Consider the following 15,540-nt stretch of genomic DNA (forward strand, 5'->3'; position numbering starts at 1 on the left):
GATTTTTAAGGGAAAAAAATGATGCATATAAATATTGCCTTGAGAAAATTACATTAATTCCTAATTTGTTTGGTACTCTAGTAGAAACAATTATTCTATGTAAGTGGTATTTTGAAGACTAGCTTCCTTAAAGTTTAAGGAATCAAACCTTCCATTTCAACAACTTCTGACTGAAATTTCTGCAAAATTTATGAAGTACTTCTCTGCATCGTTAAACAGAAAAGGATGAATGTTTCTAAGTTTCTCAGACGTGTTACTGATGCCAGTTTTGGCACTCTGGTGTAATCTGGTGACATCTCTGAGACCGGTACCCCCTCTTTCATTGAATTCTCCTGGACGCTTGCTTTATAAATTTATAATGGATTTTGCAGAGGTGGCTGTCATGTCCCAAAGAGTCAGCTTCGGGCAGGGCTCTTCAGTCCCCTGACACCTTATTAGCCTTAACTGACTGTCTGGTGTGCTTAGGAAGAGCTGAGATTGGCAGCAGAAGCAGAATATCCAGGCTCGCAAAACCAGGGACAGGAACTGGAATGTCAGATCTCAGACGGTAGGCTTTGGTTGAACGGCATGAGGACAGCTGCTTTGAGCCTGCGTGATCTTGGAGGGGTAAACATCGCGAGCTATATGGCAGCTCTCTCTTGTCTGCTTAGCCCAGGAGCTGGCACGCTTAAGCTCTGCGTGATCAACGTTTGCGGCTGGGCAGCTCTATGTGGCCGGGGCTGTCCCACCGGTTGTAGGATGTTTTGCAGCATCCCTGTCCTGTCTATCATTGCCAGTTGCACACACTGCCCCCAGTTGTCACAGCCAGACACGGCTGCAAGCATTGCCAGATATCCCATGAGGGGGCGGCGGGTGGGCAGCACAGACTCCTGTTGAGATCTGTAGACAGTGAACCTCCTCTTTTTTCAGGTTTTATAGCTCTCTTCTGGATATTTGATGTTGTACGCACTGTGACACCAGTTGACTGGAATAGTGTTGCAATTCCCTGGACTTGCATAAGATGTGAAATAATTCGTAAAACATCCACATTTTCATGATTTACCAAACATTTATTATTTTAGATGTACTGATTTGTTGTTGTTGTTTAGTTGCTAAGTTGTGTCTGACTCTTCGAGACCCAGTGGACTGTAGCCAGTGACAGGCAGGCTCCTCTGTCCATAGGATTATCTTGGCAAGAGTACTGGAGTGGGTTGCCATTTCCTTCTCCAGGGGATCTTCCCGACCCAGGAATCGAACCGTGTCTCCTGCTTGGCAGGTGGATTCTTTACCACTGAGCCAGCAGGGAAGCCCAGGAGTACTGATAACTAGTGTTAATTGAGTGTTCAGCTCTTTTGGCATCCGTGTTAACCAAGTGCCGGCCCCTGTTGAAAGCACAGTCAGCATCCTAAGGGGGAAATGAGCATCGCTCTCACTTGAACAGATGGGGAAACCGAGGCACAGAGCATTTAGGCAAGTTGCCTGAACTTGTACAGTATGATGGTTGCAGAGCTGAGATTCACACCCAGCTAGGACTTCAGAACACAAACTCTTAATCAGCCCGCTATGCAGTGGTTGATCTTGAGATGCTAACACCAGAAGATGCCGTGAGGGGACTTTAGTCCGTCTGCCTATTCTGAGTTCCGGGAAGGCAGGTCTGACTCCATGTTTGTCTACCTTTGTATTGCTACTGCCTGGACCACTACTTGGCAAATAGCAGAGGCAAGGTGAAGGTTAATTTCAATAAATAAATGAAACTGTTCTAAGCACCAGTCTCATGGGTGGTTTACGAAAAAAGGGGAATCGCAACAAAAACTCAGTGTGTTTTATGGTTTCTTGAAAGAAGATGAATTGTGATACTGTAAGTCATTAATGGGTTGCAGGCCTCTTCCTTTGGGGGGATAAGTGCCGTAGATGAAGAAAGGGAGCAACTGTGTAATTATAGCCTTCAGATGGAGTTGGTGATCTCCCTGATGACCGGCAGTCCTGGGAAATGAGACATTGTACTTAAGAGTCGGCATTGCTTTAACAAACTCACTGAAGTGCAGGTAAAACCAGTCACGCACACTTGCAAAATTTAGCTTTTTTTTGGTGGTTCTGGAAGGCAAAATCTTGCAACACCTCTAGGTCTTTATTATAGACACCCTGTGTGCCTTCAGACACAGAGGTGCTGGTTAACTGAGATTGTGGGTTTCTGGAGAATGTTGACTAGCAGCTGTTTTTTCACCTTCATTTGAGATGGGTGTGCTTTTAGAAGACCGTCTAGTGCTCAGTCGCTCAGTGGTGTCTGACTCTCTTTGACCCCATGGATGTAGCCTGCCAGGCTCCTCTGTTCATGGAATTTCCCAGGCGAGAGAAGAAGACTGTGGTACATTAGTATTCCAACATTTGCTCTCAAAGCTCTTTCAGGATTGCTCCAGGAGTGGACTGGGAATGCCTACCCTCTGTTGGTCCTGCTACAAGGCTTGTGTTAGCCGGTGCAGTGCTGGATGAGTCTGTCAATAGGACCCCTTGCCAAGCTGTTCCTCTGCTATAGCTGGGCTCTGGATTTCACATCACTGTTGGCCATTAAAATGAAGCTGACGCAGAATTTGAGCTGAAAAGTGCTCAGAGGTAGGGAAGATAGATGGAATGGCCTGTCATTTTCATCTCTTGAGTATCATTCAGACTTTTTCTCATATGATTATGTACTTGTGAAATAGGCATGGGAAACTGAGATTAATGCAGAAAGTGTCTTAGTAAATTAGGAAGTTTCCCCTGACTCATTTGCCTTTTTTTTTTTTTAAAACATCAGGGAGTTGTCTCTTCAAATGGTGATAATACAGGGAAAATTCTAGAGCAGAAATTCACCCACGTTGTAAATTCAAATCAGGAGAATCCCTGGTGGCAAAAGCAGCTGATACTCAGGCCCATCAAATGACTTAAATGCAAATAAGTAAATTTCACTAGATAAACCTAACCTTCAACATCCCGTTCGAATACCACCTCTGCCCTGGGGGCGTTCTGTCCATAGTCTCCCCCAGCTCAAGTTAGCTGTGCTGTCCTTGAAAACTCCCAAAGCACTTTGTTCCTATTCCTGAAATAACACCTGCCTGTTGTGTTCTCACTTACCTATTTTCATGTCTTTCTTCCTGCCTGGATCTTGAGGTTCCAGGAGGGAACGATTCACCTTTGTGCTCCCAGCACCTGGTGTGTGTAGGCTGGTACGTAGGAGACGATCTGTGTCTATTGGATGAATGAGTAACAGGAGAACTCACTAAATTTCATTTTTCACACTGGGCAAGAGGAGTACTTATCATATTGAAATATTTCCAACTTGTTAATAACAAGCAGCTCATTTTTATGATTTAGAATTAAGAGTTCAGGGCACAGTGACTTTTTTTCTTTATCTACTTCCTCATTCTCTTCTATCCCTCCCACCCACCTTCCTCGAAATGTCACAAAAAAACTTGCCTAAATTTTCTTCGAGTATATTCTGGGTCCTTCTGAAAAATGCCCTCCCCCCCCCTTTTTTTTTTCTTTTTAAAGTGTCTGTGTGTGTGTTCAATCACTCAGTCGTGTCTGACTCTTTACGACCCTATGGACTGTAGCCTGCCAGGCTCCTATGTCCTTGAGATTCCTCCTGGCAAGAATACTGGAGTGGGTTGCCATGTCCCTCTCCATTTTTAAAGTGTAGTTGATTGGCAATGTTGTGTTAGTTTCAGGTGTACGGCAAAGTGATTCAGCTCCATCTTTTCAGGTATAGCTTTTTCAGATTCCTTTCCCTGATAGATTATAGCGAGATGCTGAGCGTAGTCCCCTGTGCTACACGGTAGGTCCTTGTTGGTTGTGTGTTTTATATGTAGTATTGAAGAACACCTCTCTCTTTCTTTTCAGGCAGGTATTAACGAAAATGATTTTTACGACGGGGCGTGGTGCGCAGGGAGGAATGACCTCCATCAGTGGATTGAAGTGGACGCCAGACGACTGACCAAGTTCACGGGTGTCATCACTCAAGGGAGGAACTCTCTCTGGCTGTAAGTATGGCTGGACCCGTGCTTAGGCTCTGGGCTGTGAATCTGAAGCTCTAGGGTTCAGACAGAGTCAGGAAAGTCGCAGAGAAGAATCTGGTGACCGGCAATAGAAGGGAAGAAAGTTACAGGGAAGACGGGAGGCTGGCCTTGCTGTAGACACCCTGGGAAGGTGCATCTTTTGATCCACAGCTTCCCCAGCACAGGAGCAGAGAGAGGGATGCGCAGTTTAGACTGGGGAGGCAAACAAAGGTCCTCTTTGGCAGGTAGCGGCCTTCTTGGATGTGGGGTGAGTTACTGGCGCCCTGACAGGTGGCTGACAAGTGTTCAGTGCACCCAAGCAGTGAGCAACAGGTCGCTGGCTCCACCCACTGTCATGGGGTAGAAGGAATGAGTCTCCCCGATCCTGGGGAGAAAGAGGAAACACATGCAAGTTCCTGAATAAAGAACTTCTAGAGGAGGAGGAGAATTGAAGGATGAACCAGTGAGAATAAGATGGAATCCCACTGCTCAGAACGGAGCTTGAGATCAAGGTTGGGTCAGTAAGAATAGTAATCCCCAAAGAGGCGGGCTAGAGCCCCTTCCAGTGCTTCATCTCGTGGTGCTGTGCTGTGGTCCATCACTTCAGTTGTGTCCAACTCTTTGTGGCCCCCCAGGCTCCTCTGTCCATGGGATTTTCCCAGCAAGAACACTGGAGTGGGTAGCCATGCCCTCCTCCAGGGGATCTTCCTGACCCAGGGATCAAACCTGCCTCTCCAGTGTCTCCTGCGTTGCAGGCAGATTCTTTACCCCTGCGCCACCGGGGAAGCCCAATCTCATGGTGGATATATACAACGGAATACTATTCAGCTTTCAAAAGGAAGGGAATTTGACACACACTAGAATATGGATGAACTTTGAGGACATTATGCTCAAGGCAATAAGCCAGGCACAAAAAGACAAAACACTGCATGATGGCACTTCCATGAGGTTCCTAAAGCAGGTAAAGTCATAGAGACAAAAAGGAGAAGGAACAGTGGCTACCAGGGTCTGGAGGGGAGGGGAATGGCCTTATTATCTCATGGGTACAGAGTTGAGTTGAGGATGATGAAAAGTTCTGGAGATGGATGGTGGTGATGGTGTCACAGAATTGCACGCTTCCAGATGGTTAAAATGATACATTTTGTGTTATGTATATTCTGCTACAGTAAGCAAAAAAAAAAAAAAAAAATCTATACAAACAAAACAAAACCTTTCACTTCATCCCAGGGCTGTTGGTAGAGACAGAGGCAGGACAGTATCTGTGAGGTTGTTCTGTGGCTCAAAATTGTGTCCAGAGCAAACCTGCGGAGACTGGGGGCTGGGCGAGAGTCAGGAGGGACTGCAGAGCCTTGGGCGTTTTCTGAATTTAAACAAGAACTTTTCAGTTCCTCTGGCATCTGTCTCTATGCTGAGAAGCCAGGAGCACAAACACCCCACACTTAGACATCAGGAAACTGTGCACCTCGTTAGCCAAGCATCCTCCTGGCCTGCTCGGTCTGCACACCCAAATCCCGTGTCTTGACCCCTTTTGGTTTTATTGATTACTGGTTGGCAACCAGGCTTTCCTGATGGCTCAGCAGGTGAAAAAATCCCATCTGAGATGCAGGAGACACAGGAGACGCGAGTTCAGTCCCTGGGTCGGGAAGATCCCCTGGAGGAGGAAATGGCAAACCCACTCCAGTATTCTTGCCTGAAAAAATCCCATGGACAGGATCACACAGAATCAGACAAGACTGAGCAAATAAACTGACAGAAAGAGACAGTTGGCGGCCATATAAAATCTATCACTGGTTGATTAGATTAATTTGAACTCCTAGAAAGGTCAACATTGATAAATCAACCAGGATAAGAGAAGGGAACCTGGCATCTGTGCTCACATTTAAATGCCTGTCATTGTCACTGTAAAGGGGACTTTCTTATTAGATGACAGTTGTCAGGCAATGACTCATCCTGTTTTCGTCTGAATCCTTTTTTTATTGTAAAGACAAGACTGTAACCACTAACAACGTTTAAAAACATTACTGGTGATTCCACTGTCCTTAGGCAAACAGAACTTTTCTACATATTTGTAATCATATTACCTATGCGATTATTATTTTTAGTTTAAAACGTATCCATAACATGTTCATGTTGTGACTCAGATTTCATAATGATCATTGTTAATAGCCTATAATTTACTCAGCTATGCCTCACTCACCATCTCTATTTTCCACTATCATCTATCATTTTGCAGGAGAGCATTTACATACTTTTTTTCTCCCTTTGAATTACTTCCTTCAAATAAATTTCTAGAGCAGGGATAATTTGTGCATTTTGACGATGTTGGGTTATGTATTTGTGCCACTTTGTGTATCATTTTATTCACTTTACTTTCCAGTAGCACTTCTGTATGTGTTCATTTCTGCTGATGCTTGCTCTGTGGTGTGTGTTTTGCTCATCAGTGGCTTATTACCATAACAATTGTTTTCACTGTGTAGATTCTTAAAAGGCAAGGAATTTAGAAGGAGCAAAGTCGAATTGCTCAGGGAGAATAGAAACTCAGAAAGAAAGACTGATTTGAGATGATCCGTAGGGATGAGAGAAAGGGCTTTACCTTAATGCTTGGATATTAGCCTGTCTAATCACTATCATTAGAGATGCAGTAGTTGGGTTATTATTGGATCAGAAAGAAAGAGCTGGGTAGGAGTGCCACTCCATTCTATTTCAGCTGGAAACACAAGAGGGTTTGGAGTGAATAAGAAATTACAGTAGAACAATATCTTTCTTTGACTTAGCCCGGGACAGGAACATCTAGAGGGAGGCAAGGGATAGAATTGCTTTCAAGAGTCAGTTTTTTAATGTCTAAATGTATTTCAAGTCAAGGACAATGAAAAGAAATCCAATGAGTTTCAGTTTATCTTACCTCCTGGAATAGAACTATGCACTATGGAGTGAGGAGGAAATGGTCAAGAGTACATTTTGGTATCTGACCCCTTTTCCCAGAGGCAAGAATAATGCTGGAGGCATTGGCTGTATTCTGTTATGAGCAGAAAACTTGCCAACAACAGAAACCACCAAATCCCCAAAGTAAAGAAGGCAGTAGTTGTCTTTCTTTCCCTCTCCCAGGCTGTCCTTGAGTTGTTCCCCTGTGGCCATCTATGGCATGATTTTTAATATTTTTGTTTATTGGTTTCCACATTTCTCCCCATTGGTCTATGGACACAATAAAGGCAGTGCTTTGATAGTCTGTGTCTCTGGGACCTGGCCTAGTACCAGGCATCTGGTAGATGCTCAGTGAATGATTCTTAATGAATATTGTAAGGAAGTAACAAATTAGCAAAAAGCCATTCACACCGAATACTGATGCGTTAATTAATTTATGAGTGTAAATGACTGAGAGCAGGCTTAAATTGTAAGGGGAGGGGGGAGGTGATGTGAAAAGTCGAGCTGAGGAGTGACGAGGGTTTTCAGAGATGAAGGCATGTAAAACAGGGTTTTCAGAGATGAAGGCATGTAAAACAGCGTGGCTTTGGAATTACAGCATGGCTGACTCTTGCTGGTTATGAGATTTTTCTTCTTTGAACCTCAATATACTCTTCTATAAAATGGGTTGACTACTGTGTAGCTCATAAAGATGCGGTGAAAGTTAAATGCACTTATGTTAATGATGTTTCAAAATTACCCAGCACATAATAAGTGCTCAATAGATGGGGCTTTCTTCCCTTTGCACCTTCTTGGGTTTATCTCAAACAGTGCCTTTCAAGCTTATTTTTAGTCACAGATCTTCCTTCATATAAAGTCTTTCTTGCAAACATTTAGAAAATACAGACAGAACTTCTCCCTTGGTCCAGTGGTAAAGAACGTGCCTGCCAATGCAGGAATCTGGGTTCAGTCCCTGGTCCCGGAAGATCCCACATGCCTCGGGGCAACTAGGCCCATGCACCCCAAGTACTGAAGCCTGAGCACCCTAGAGCCGGTGCTCAGCAATGACAGAAACCACCGCAGTGAGAAACCTGTGCACCTCAACTAGAGAGTAGCCCCCACTCGGCGCAGCTAGAGAAAGCCTGAGCACAGCGACAAAGACCCAGGGCAGCTTTAAATAAATAAATAAACCAAAAAGGAAAAAAAAATACAGGCAGGTGAGGCTGCTTCCTGTCAATCTGGTAGCCGGAAGCATTGCCTGCCTGGCCCTCCCTTCGCCCCCTCCCAGGCACATCCTTGGAGGACGTATCTATCCAAGGATCGCTGTGTAACAAGCGTGCTACACAGGGAGCCTCTCTGCAGGTTACAATCCTGCCAGCTCCTCCAAGCGCTGACTGATTCTTCCTGACTCCAGCCCGGTAACAGGTGGATTTGGATTTCAGACCAAAACAAGCAATGGCAGAGTTGGAGTTAGAGTCTGATTTCTTCGAGTTAAATGGGAAGAACATCCGCTAATCTCAAGAGTGCTGCATTTTGGTTGGTGATGTTTTAGAAATGGAAGGAAAATGGGGTGATGGCTCCTTTGGGTTGGCCAAACGGATGTTGTTATTTATAAACAGTGCCTATCTGATTGTTAGAATGCACAAGCACTTTGGAGGATTAATCAGTTCAGTTCAGTTGCTCAGTCATGTCCGATTCTTTGTGACCCTGTGGACTGTAGCACGCCAGGCATCCCTGTCCATCACCAACTCCTGGAGCTTGGAGTATTAATATCAGAACACTGAATATTTTTCATTCGTAAAACTTTTGTGGTTGGTATTTTAACATGGACATCCATCATCTTATTTGTTCTTGACCTCCTCTTTATGTGCTTATGAATTCACTCATCTCTTTATTGAGCACTCTGAACTGAACACTCTGTACAAGAAGTGGCCTGTCTTCAGGGAGCTCTCAGCCTGGAAGAACCCGATATGTTGACAGATCCACTAGAACTGGCAGAGTCCACACCGTATGATGGGAAGAGGGACGCTGTTCTCACACCTGTGATTCAGATGTGAAGGGCAATATAGGAGATGGTGATGCTTAGCCACAATCCGGGACAAGCTCATAACCAAGTTGACGAAAAACTCTATGATTCTAGTTTTAATAATTTTCAAATAATTCATGCTATTTGAAAGTAATAAAACATAATTGTTTCCATGATACTGAATAATTTACATTTTTCACCAATATAAATGATTGTTTCCCATTGCATTGCAGTTTAGTGGAACGTTAGTATGCTAGAAAAGGCCAATTTTTCTTTTGCTGATTTCAGAAAGTATATTAGATGTGTGAGTGTCGCAGTTATAACCAATATGGTGACTGAAAAGTTAATTATTCTGCCTGAGGTGAATAGATGCGTCTAATGACTTGGGCGAAATGCAGGCAATTTAAAATAACCAAATGGTTTAAACTTTAATTATTTCATAAACAGGACAATTCTCATCCTCTCTTGAGAGTCTGTAAATGTGTCCTTAAAGAGAAGCAGCCGTTTGATTGATGGGTTTGTAAGGTGAGGACTGGGGAAAGTTTGTCTGGTTGGCTGAATTTTTTAAAAGCAGTTCGGCTAATTAAGCAGGATGAATGGCTTATGGCTGAGAACCCAGAGATGGTAGGAAAGATAGCCGCAGCCCGAAGAAGCTGGCTTTCAGTCTATTGGTGCAGAATCTTGGCTGAGATTCTGAATGTGAGCTTCCTTTTCGCGAATTCTGAGGGTGGAGAAAATGAGCAGATGGGGTACCCAAGCCAGATGAAGACAAGGTCAAGGGAAGGCCTGTCGCCTGCTCTTTTCCTGGACACACCCTGGTCCTGGGAGGGACAGGTGGCTGATGGAACGGGTGCCCCAGGGGTGCAGGTGGTGCTGAGCGGTGGGGCTGATGGGGGTGCGGAGGCTCAGCTGGAAGGAGGGGGTCCACCCGTCCCGAGAGAGTAAAGTGTGCTGAGCGGTGAGGCTGATGGGGGTGCAGGGGCTCAGCTGGAAGGACGGGGTCCACCCGTCCCGAGAGAGTAGAGTTGGGGAGTAAGTGCTGAAGTGGTTCAGAGCCTTCACACCGGAGGGTTTTCTATACTTGATGAAGTAGGAGGCGGGTCCTCTGCAGACAGTGCGTGAGGCAGATTCAGGGGTTGGAGATTTAAGGACAGGGAGCTTCGCTGTCCCATTAGAGAAAGGGCTTGGCTGGCCTCCCGAGCTCAGGGAATTGTAATGGACTCAGCAGTAAAGAGTGTGCCTGACTATACAGGAGACTCAGGAGACATGAGTTCGATCCCTGGGTCGGGAAGATCCCCTGGAGAAGAGAATGGCAACCCTCTCCAGTATTCTTGCTTGGAGAATCCCATGGACGGAGGAACCTGGTGGGCTACAGCCCATAATAGGGTTGCAAAGAGTCGGACACAACTGAGCATGCATGCACTCATGCATTTCCCCAGTGTTAGTCACTCAGTTGTATCTGACTCTTTGTGACCCCAGGGACTGTAGCCTGCCAGGCTCTTCTATCCATGGAATTCTCCAGGCAAGAACACTGGAGTGGGTAGCCCATTCCCTTCTCCGGGGGATCTTCCCGACCCAGGGATTGAACCTGGGTCTCCTGCATGACAGGCAGATTCTTTACCGTCTGAACCACCAGGGAAGCCCGCACACACGCATTAGGCACCACTGATGCTTTCTCCACTAGAGGGTGGTGGAGTTGGCGGCAGTGCAGCTGAAGTCCTGGGACCAGGCCATCGCAGGACCCGGTAGGACACAGTGTGTTAGGAGTGAAGGGTTATGAGGTTGAGATCCAGGGCTGGTCAGGAAGGAGACCAAGCCAGAGGCCCGATTCCCTGGAAGTTAAGATCAAGTTCACAGAGCCCCTGGGGGAGATGAGGTTTCAGAAAAGACAGAAATTTGGAAGGGGAGGACACCGACCATCTGGGGACTCCACGGGGGCAGTCGAGGTGATGACTGGGGTCAGGGACGGGGGTTGGAGAGGAGCAGACTTCCGGGAATCTTGAGGTTGCAGGCTTGGCTGCTCAGGGCTCTTCGTGTTGGGAGAATCTCCAGGACGCGCTGGACCCTGGATCAGGAGTGGGGATGGAGAGGCCGCTGAGGAGGCAGCGGGTCTGTGAGGGAAGGAAAATGAAGGTGAGGAGGGACAGAGGCCAATGCAGAGGCCGCTGGAGGACATTCATCCAGAGACCAAGGAGAGGGATGGAACCTTCCCAACAGCTTCCTTGGCCTGGGGTTCTGCCCAGGGGCTGGACCTCTGGTTTCCACAGTGAGAAGTATTCACCCGGCCCCTCCCTGTTTCTTCAACTTCATCTGGTTTTCCACTCCCGGAGGACTGAGCCTTGGCAGTCTGGGCCCCAGCCCTGCAGCAGCGCGCCAGGGTGCAGAGGGAAGGGGCGCCGGGCTGGGCCTGGAGCCCCTGGAGGCAGGGCTCACGGGGCGGCCACTGCACTTTGTGAATCACCTGCTCATCTGCTCGCAAAGAGTCGGACAGAACTTAGCACCACACACACAGCACATCTTCTCGGGAGAGAGCCCGTGTGTGTTTTCAGGACGTGTCCCTTTGCGTCTCCTCCCTCTCTGGCAAAATGAAATGTTTGGCACCTGTGGGGGCTGGGAGACAGAAGTTTCCAAACTCCTCTCTAACCTCTTTGAAAACCGCCAGTTTCTGAACTGCTGAGTTTGGCTAAAATGGAGGGTTTCGATGAAAACATCTCTAAGCTCGAGTAGAAGGCCAGGCATGCCATCGTATCTCCACTGGTGCTATGTTCCCACCACGCAGGGAGAGTTATTTGGAGCTGAGTAAACCTCTCTCTTGTGGCTCAGTGGCTCATACTTGGCTTCCTGGGTGCCAGGTGACTAAGGAATCCGTTCAGAAGGTAAAATCTCTGACAAGGAAACAGTGCTAGAACTCCTTCCTGGAGATGAAGCTTCCACCATGGTTTATTCCAGGGCCCTTGTCCCCTGGCTCTCACTCCCCGGGAAACCCTCTGGGAGGTTTCTGGGTGCACTCACCGTTTTTTCTCATCTGTTCCTGGTGGCCAGGGTCCCCTTGAGGGGGCACCCTCCCCAGCTGGACTCACATAATGCTCTCACAGGCCTGCACCCACGGGGCCTGTGCGGACTGACTTCCACTGCCCGTTTGACCTCCTTCCCTTTGCTCCTTCATTTCTAGCCCAGGAGCCTCATCTTTGTTCTGTAGATAAGCCAGCATGCGCCTGCCTTAAGGCCTTTGCACCTGCCGTCCCCCCTGCCCGAAGGTACACCCTGCCTGCGCTGCCTCATTCCATCATTCAAAACAGTCTGTCCTGATTCTCTCCTCTTCTGAGGCTGGCCAGTACCCCCTGATCCTAACACAGGGTCTGCCCACCGTTCAGGTCAGGTCAGTTCAGTTCAGTCGCTCAGTCGTGTCCGACTCTTTGCGACACCATGAACCGCAGCACACCAGGCCTCCCTGTCCATCACCAACTCCCGGAGTTTACTCAAACTCATGTCCATTCAGTCAGTGATGGCATCCAACCATCTCATCCTCTGTCCTCCCCTCTCCTCCCGCCTTCCATATTTCCCAGCATCAGAGTCTTTTCAAATGAGTCAGCTCTTCGCATCAGGTGGCCAAAGTATTGGAGTTTCAGCTTCAGCATCAGTCCTTCCAATGAACACCCAGGACTGATCTCCTTTAGGATTGACTGGTTGGATCTCCTTGCAGTCCAAGGGATTCTCAAGAGTCTTCTCCAACACCACAGTTCAAAAGCATCAATTCTTCAGCACTCTACTTTCTTTATAGTCCACCTCTCACACCCATACATGACCACTGAAAAAGAGGCCCACCGTAGGGGCCTCTTTAGTGCACAGACCACCAGGAGAAAATAAGACACAGCCTGTGGGGATGCAGCTCCCGTATGCCATTGGTGTCCCTCCTGTTCAGGTGTCTCGGTGGTCACCTGGTGTAGCCGAGCAGATCAAAGTGCAGATTCTCCAGTGAGACTTGGATTCTAGGCTCCCGACTGCATGGCCTTGGGTGTGTTTCTGAGCCTTTCTGTGCTTCAGTTTCTTTATCTGGAAAATGGAGATGATAATAGTGCCTGGCACATAGGATCGCTGTGGGGATTAAATGAGTTACTGTGGGCTTCCCTCGTAGCTCAGTTGGTAAAGAATCCGCCTGCAGTGCAGGAGACCCCGGCTCCATTCCTGGGTCAGGAGGATCTGCTGGAGAAAGGGATAGGCTACCCACTCCAGTCTTCTTGGGCTTCCCTTGTGGCTCAGCTGGTAAAGAATCCGCCTGCAATGCGGGAGACCTGGGTTCGATCCCTGGGTTGGGAAGATCCCCTGGAGAAGGGAAAAGCTACCCATTCCAGGATTCTGGCTGGAGAATTCCATGGACTATATAGTCCATGGGGTCGCAAAAAGTCGCACATGACCAAGCGACTTTCACATCACTTCAGTGTGTGTCAGGCTGTAAAGACCCTCCTTGGCACGTGGTGAGTGCCTGACAAGTGTCTTAGGATCCCTTCCCTTCCCTGGTGGGGGGCTCCTGCTCACACACTCCCCTCCACCCCAGCCGCCATCCCTCTTTCTCCTCTCTAGTCAGCGCCTTTGCTGTCTCTCCTGTCCACGATGGCCCTTACTCCCTCTGTGTGGTCTTAGGGATATTAATGTTGGGGGGGAACCTGAGTGGGTGGGTGTTCCTGGTGGTCTTCTTAGCCTTCCAAGCCTCAAGTTTCCTGGCCAGTGAGAGGAGCTTATTTTGAGCCTTCAGTGAGACGCAGATGGAAAGTCCTGGCACATTCTGGACCCAGCAGATGCTCAAGGAACCATGGCTGCTGTTATTTATGAAGTGGCCTCATGGCACCCCTCCCCGTCTCCGAGCCCCCAGCCCCCAGCCATCCAGAGTTGAACCTCCAGAGACCCAGTGCCCCCGAGGGTGCCAGGAAAGACTTCAAAACCGAACGAATCCCATCACAACTGAGGAGAGCTGGACACTTTGTGAAATTCCTCCTGTGACTCATCTGTATGTTGGTGGACACTTTTGGTCTGAAAGCAGGAAATTCCTTTAAATGAAGCTCCTAGACTGGGGCTGACCTCGCGTGGTGTCTTGGTGACTCTGCCTGGAAGGTCCCTTTCTCATCCCCATTTTATGGATGAGTAAACTGAGGCTTGGGGAGCTTGTGGACATGCTTGTCCCTTCTGCTGCCTCCTTCCCCTGCTATCACAGTTTTCATCAGGCCTCAGGCCCTGTGAATGGCTCGGGTGTACTTCTGAGCACTTTATCAAGGGACATTGTATGGCTGCCCCTAAGGCTGGCCTAGCTGTCAGACACAGCAGGCACCGTGCCTGGGACCTTGTGACTCTTAGGGACTCAGCAAAGGGTTGAACTTCTTTTATAATCTGGAGAAAGTAAATGAACTTTCAGGTCAAAGAAAATGTTTTAATATGTTAATACATTCATCTTTATATCAATACAGTAGGTGGCTCAGACAGTAAAGCATCTCTGCCTGCAATGTGGGAGATGCGGGTCGATCCCTGGGTCAGGAAGATCCCCTGGGGGAGGGCATGGCAGCCCACTCCACTGTTCTTGCCTGGAGAATCCCATGGATAGAGGAGCCTGGCGGGCTACAGTCTGTGGGGTCGCAAAGATTTGGACATGACTGAGCAACTAACACACACACGCAGTCATAAAATATGATTAAATTATTCTTTTTTTAAAGAGAAAGGGATCTCTTCTTCCTCCATGTTGAAGACCGAGTCCCCAAAACCTTGAATATGTTAGGTTTTTATAGCAAATGGGACTCAAGGTTGCAGATGGAATCACGGTAACTAATTAGCTGATCTTTAAACAGAGAGATGACCCTGGATTATCTGGGTGGGCCCAATGTGCTCATGAAAGTGAAAATGAAAGTCACTCTGTCATGTCTGACTCTTTGCGACCCCATGGACTATACAGCCCAAGGAATTCTTCAGGCCAGAATACTGGAGTGGGTAGCCTATCCCTTCTCCAGCAGATCTTTGCGACCCAGGAATCGAACCGGGGTCTCCTGCATTGCAGGCAGATTCTCTACCAACTGAACTATGAGGGAAGATGACATTTAAGGGTCCTTAAATGTGGGGCAATGAGGGGAAGAGAGAACCAGAGAGCTGGCAGCGTGAGTGAGCAGGACCCCCTGTTGCTTGCTGTGAAGACAGAGGAAGGGGCCACGAACAGGGAGCGCGAGCGGAAGCTGAAAAATGCAGGGAAACAGTCTCTCCTAGAGTTTCCAGAAGAAACGCAGCCCTGCTGAACACCTCGACTGCAGGACTTCTGACCTCCAGAACCGTAAGCTGATAAATCTGTGCTGTGTAAACCACCGAGTTGGCAGAAAATTACAGTGGTCCTAGAAAACGAATAGATCCACCGGGGCAGAAGTAGCCACAGCCCACGAGAGCCCTCCCGTGCCCTGGCTGCCCCCGGCCCCACGCTGTCTCTGGTGTGAGGCCGTGGTGGAGACCTCCAGCTGCCGACCGTGCCTGCCAGGCGGCGTCATGCTCCACTCCTGATATCACAGCAGAATCGGGGCCAGTCCTCCTCTCTGCGTTCTTTAGGTTTCCTGTGGGCCGTTTCTTTGGTTCCTTTCT

General features: G+C 48.0%; 1 protein-coding gene across 2 annotated transcripts in view; it reads left to right on the forward strand.

Moving 5' to 3' along the window:
• CPXM2 (carboxypeptidase X, M14 family member 2) overlaps positions 1–15,540 on the forward strand; it is a 134,755-nt gene that overhangs the window by 51,721 nt on the left and 67,494 nt on the right. For both annotated transcript variants that reach the window (XM_043476159.1, XM_043476160.1), the window contains one exon: positions 3,853–3,992. In XM_043476159.1, the coding sequence (XP_043332094.1) occupies positions 3,853–3,992 (140 nt within the window). The remainder of the gene's footprint in view (positions 1–3,852; positions 3,993–15,540) is intronic.

Source organism: Cervus canadensis, chromosome 8, assembly GCF_019320065.1.
Source record: "Cervus canadensis isolate Bull #8, Minnesota chromosome 8, ASM1932006v1, whole genome shotgun sequence".
In the NCBI taxonomy this organism is placed as follows: Eukaryota; Metazoa; Chordata; class Mammalia; order Artiodactyla; family Cervidae; genus Cervus; species Cervus canadensis.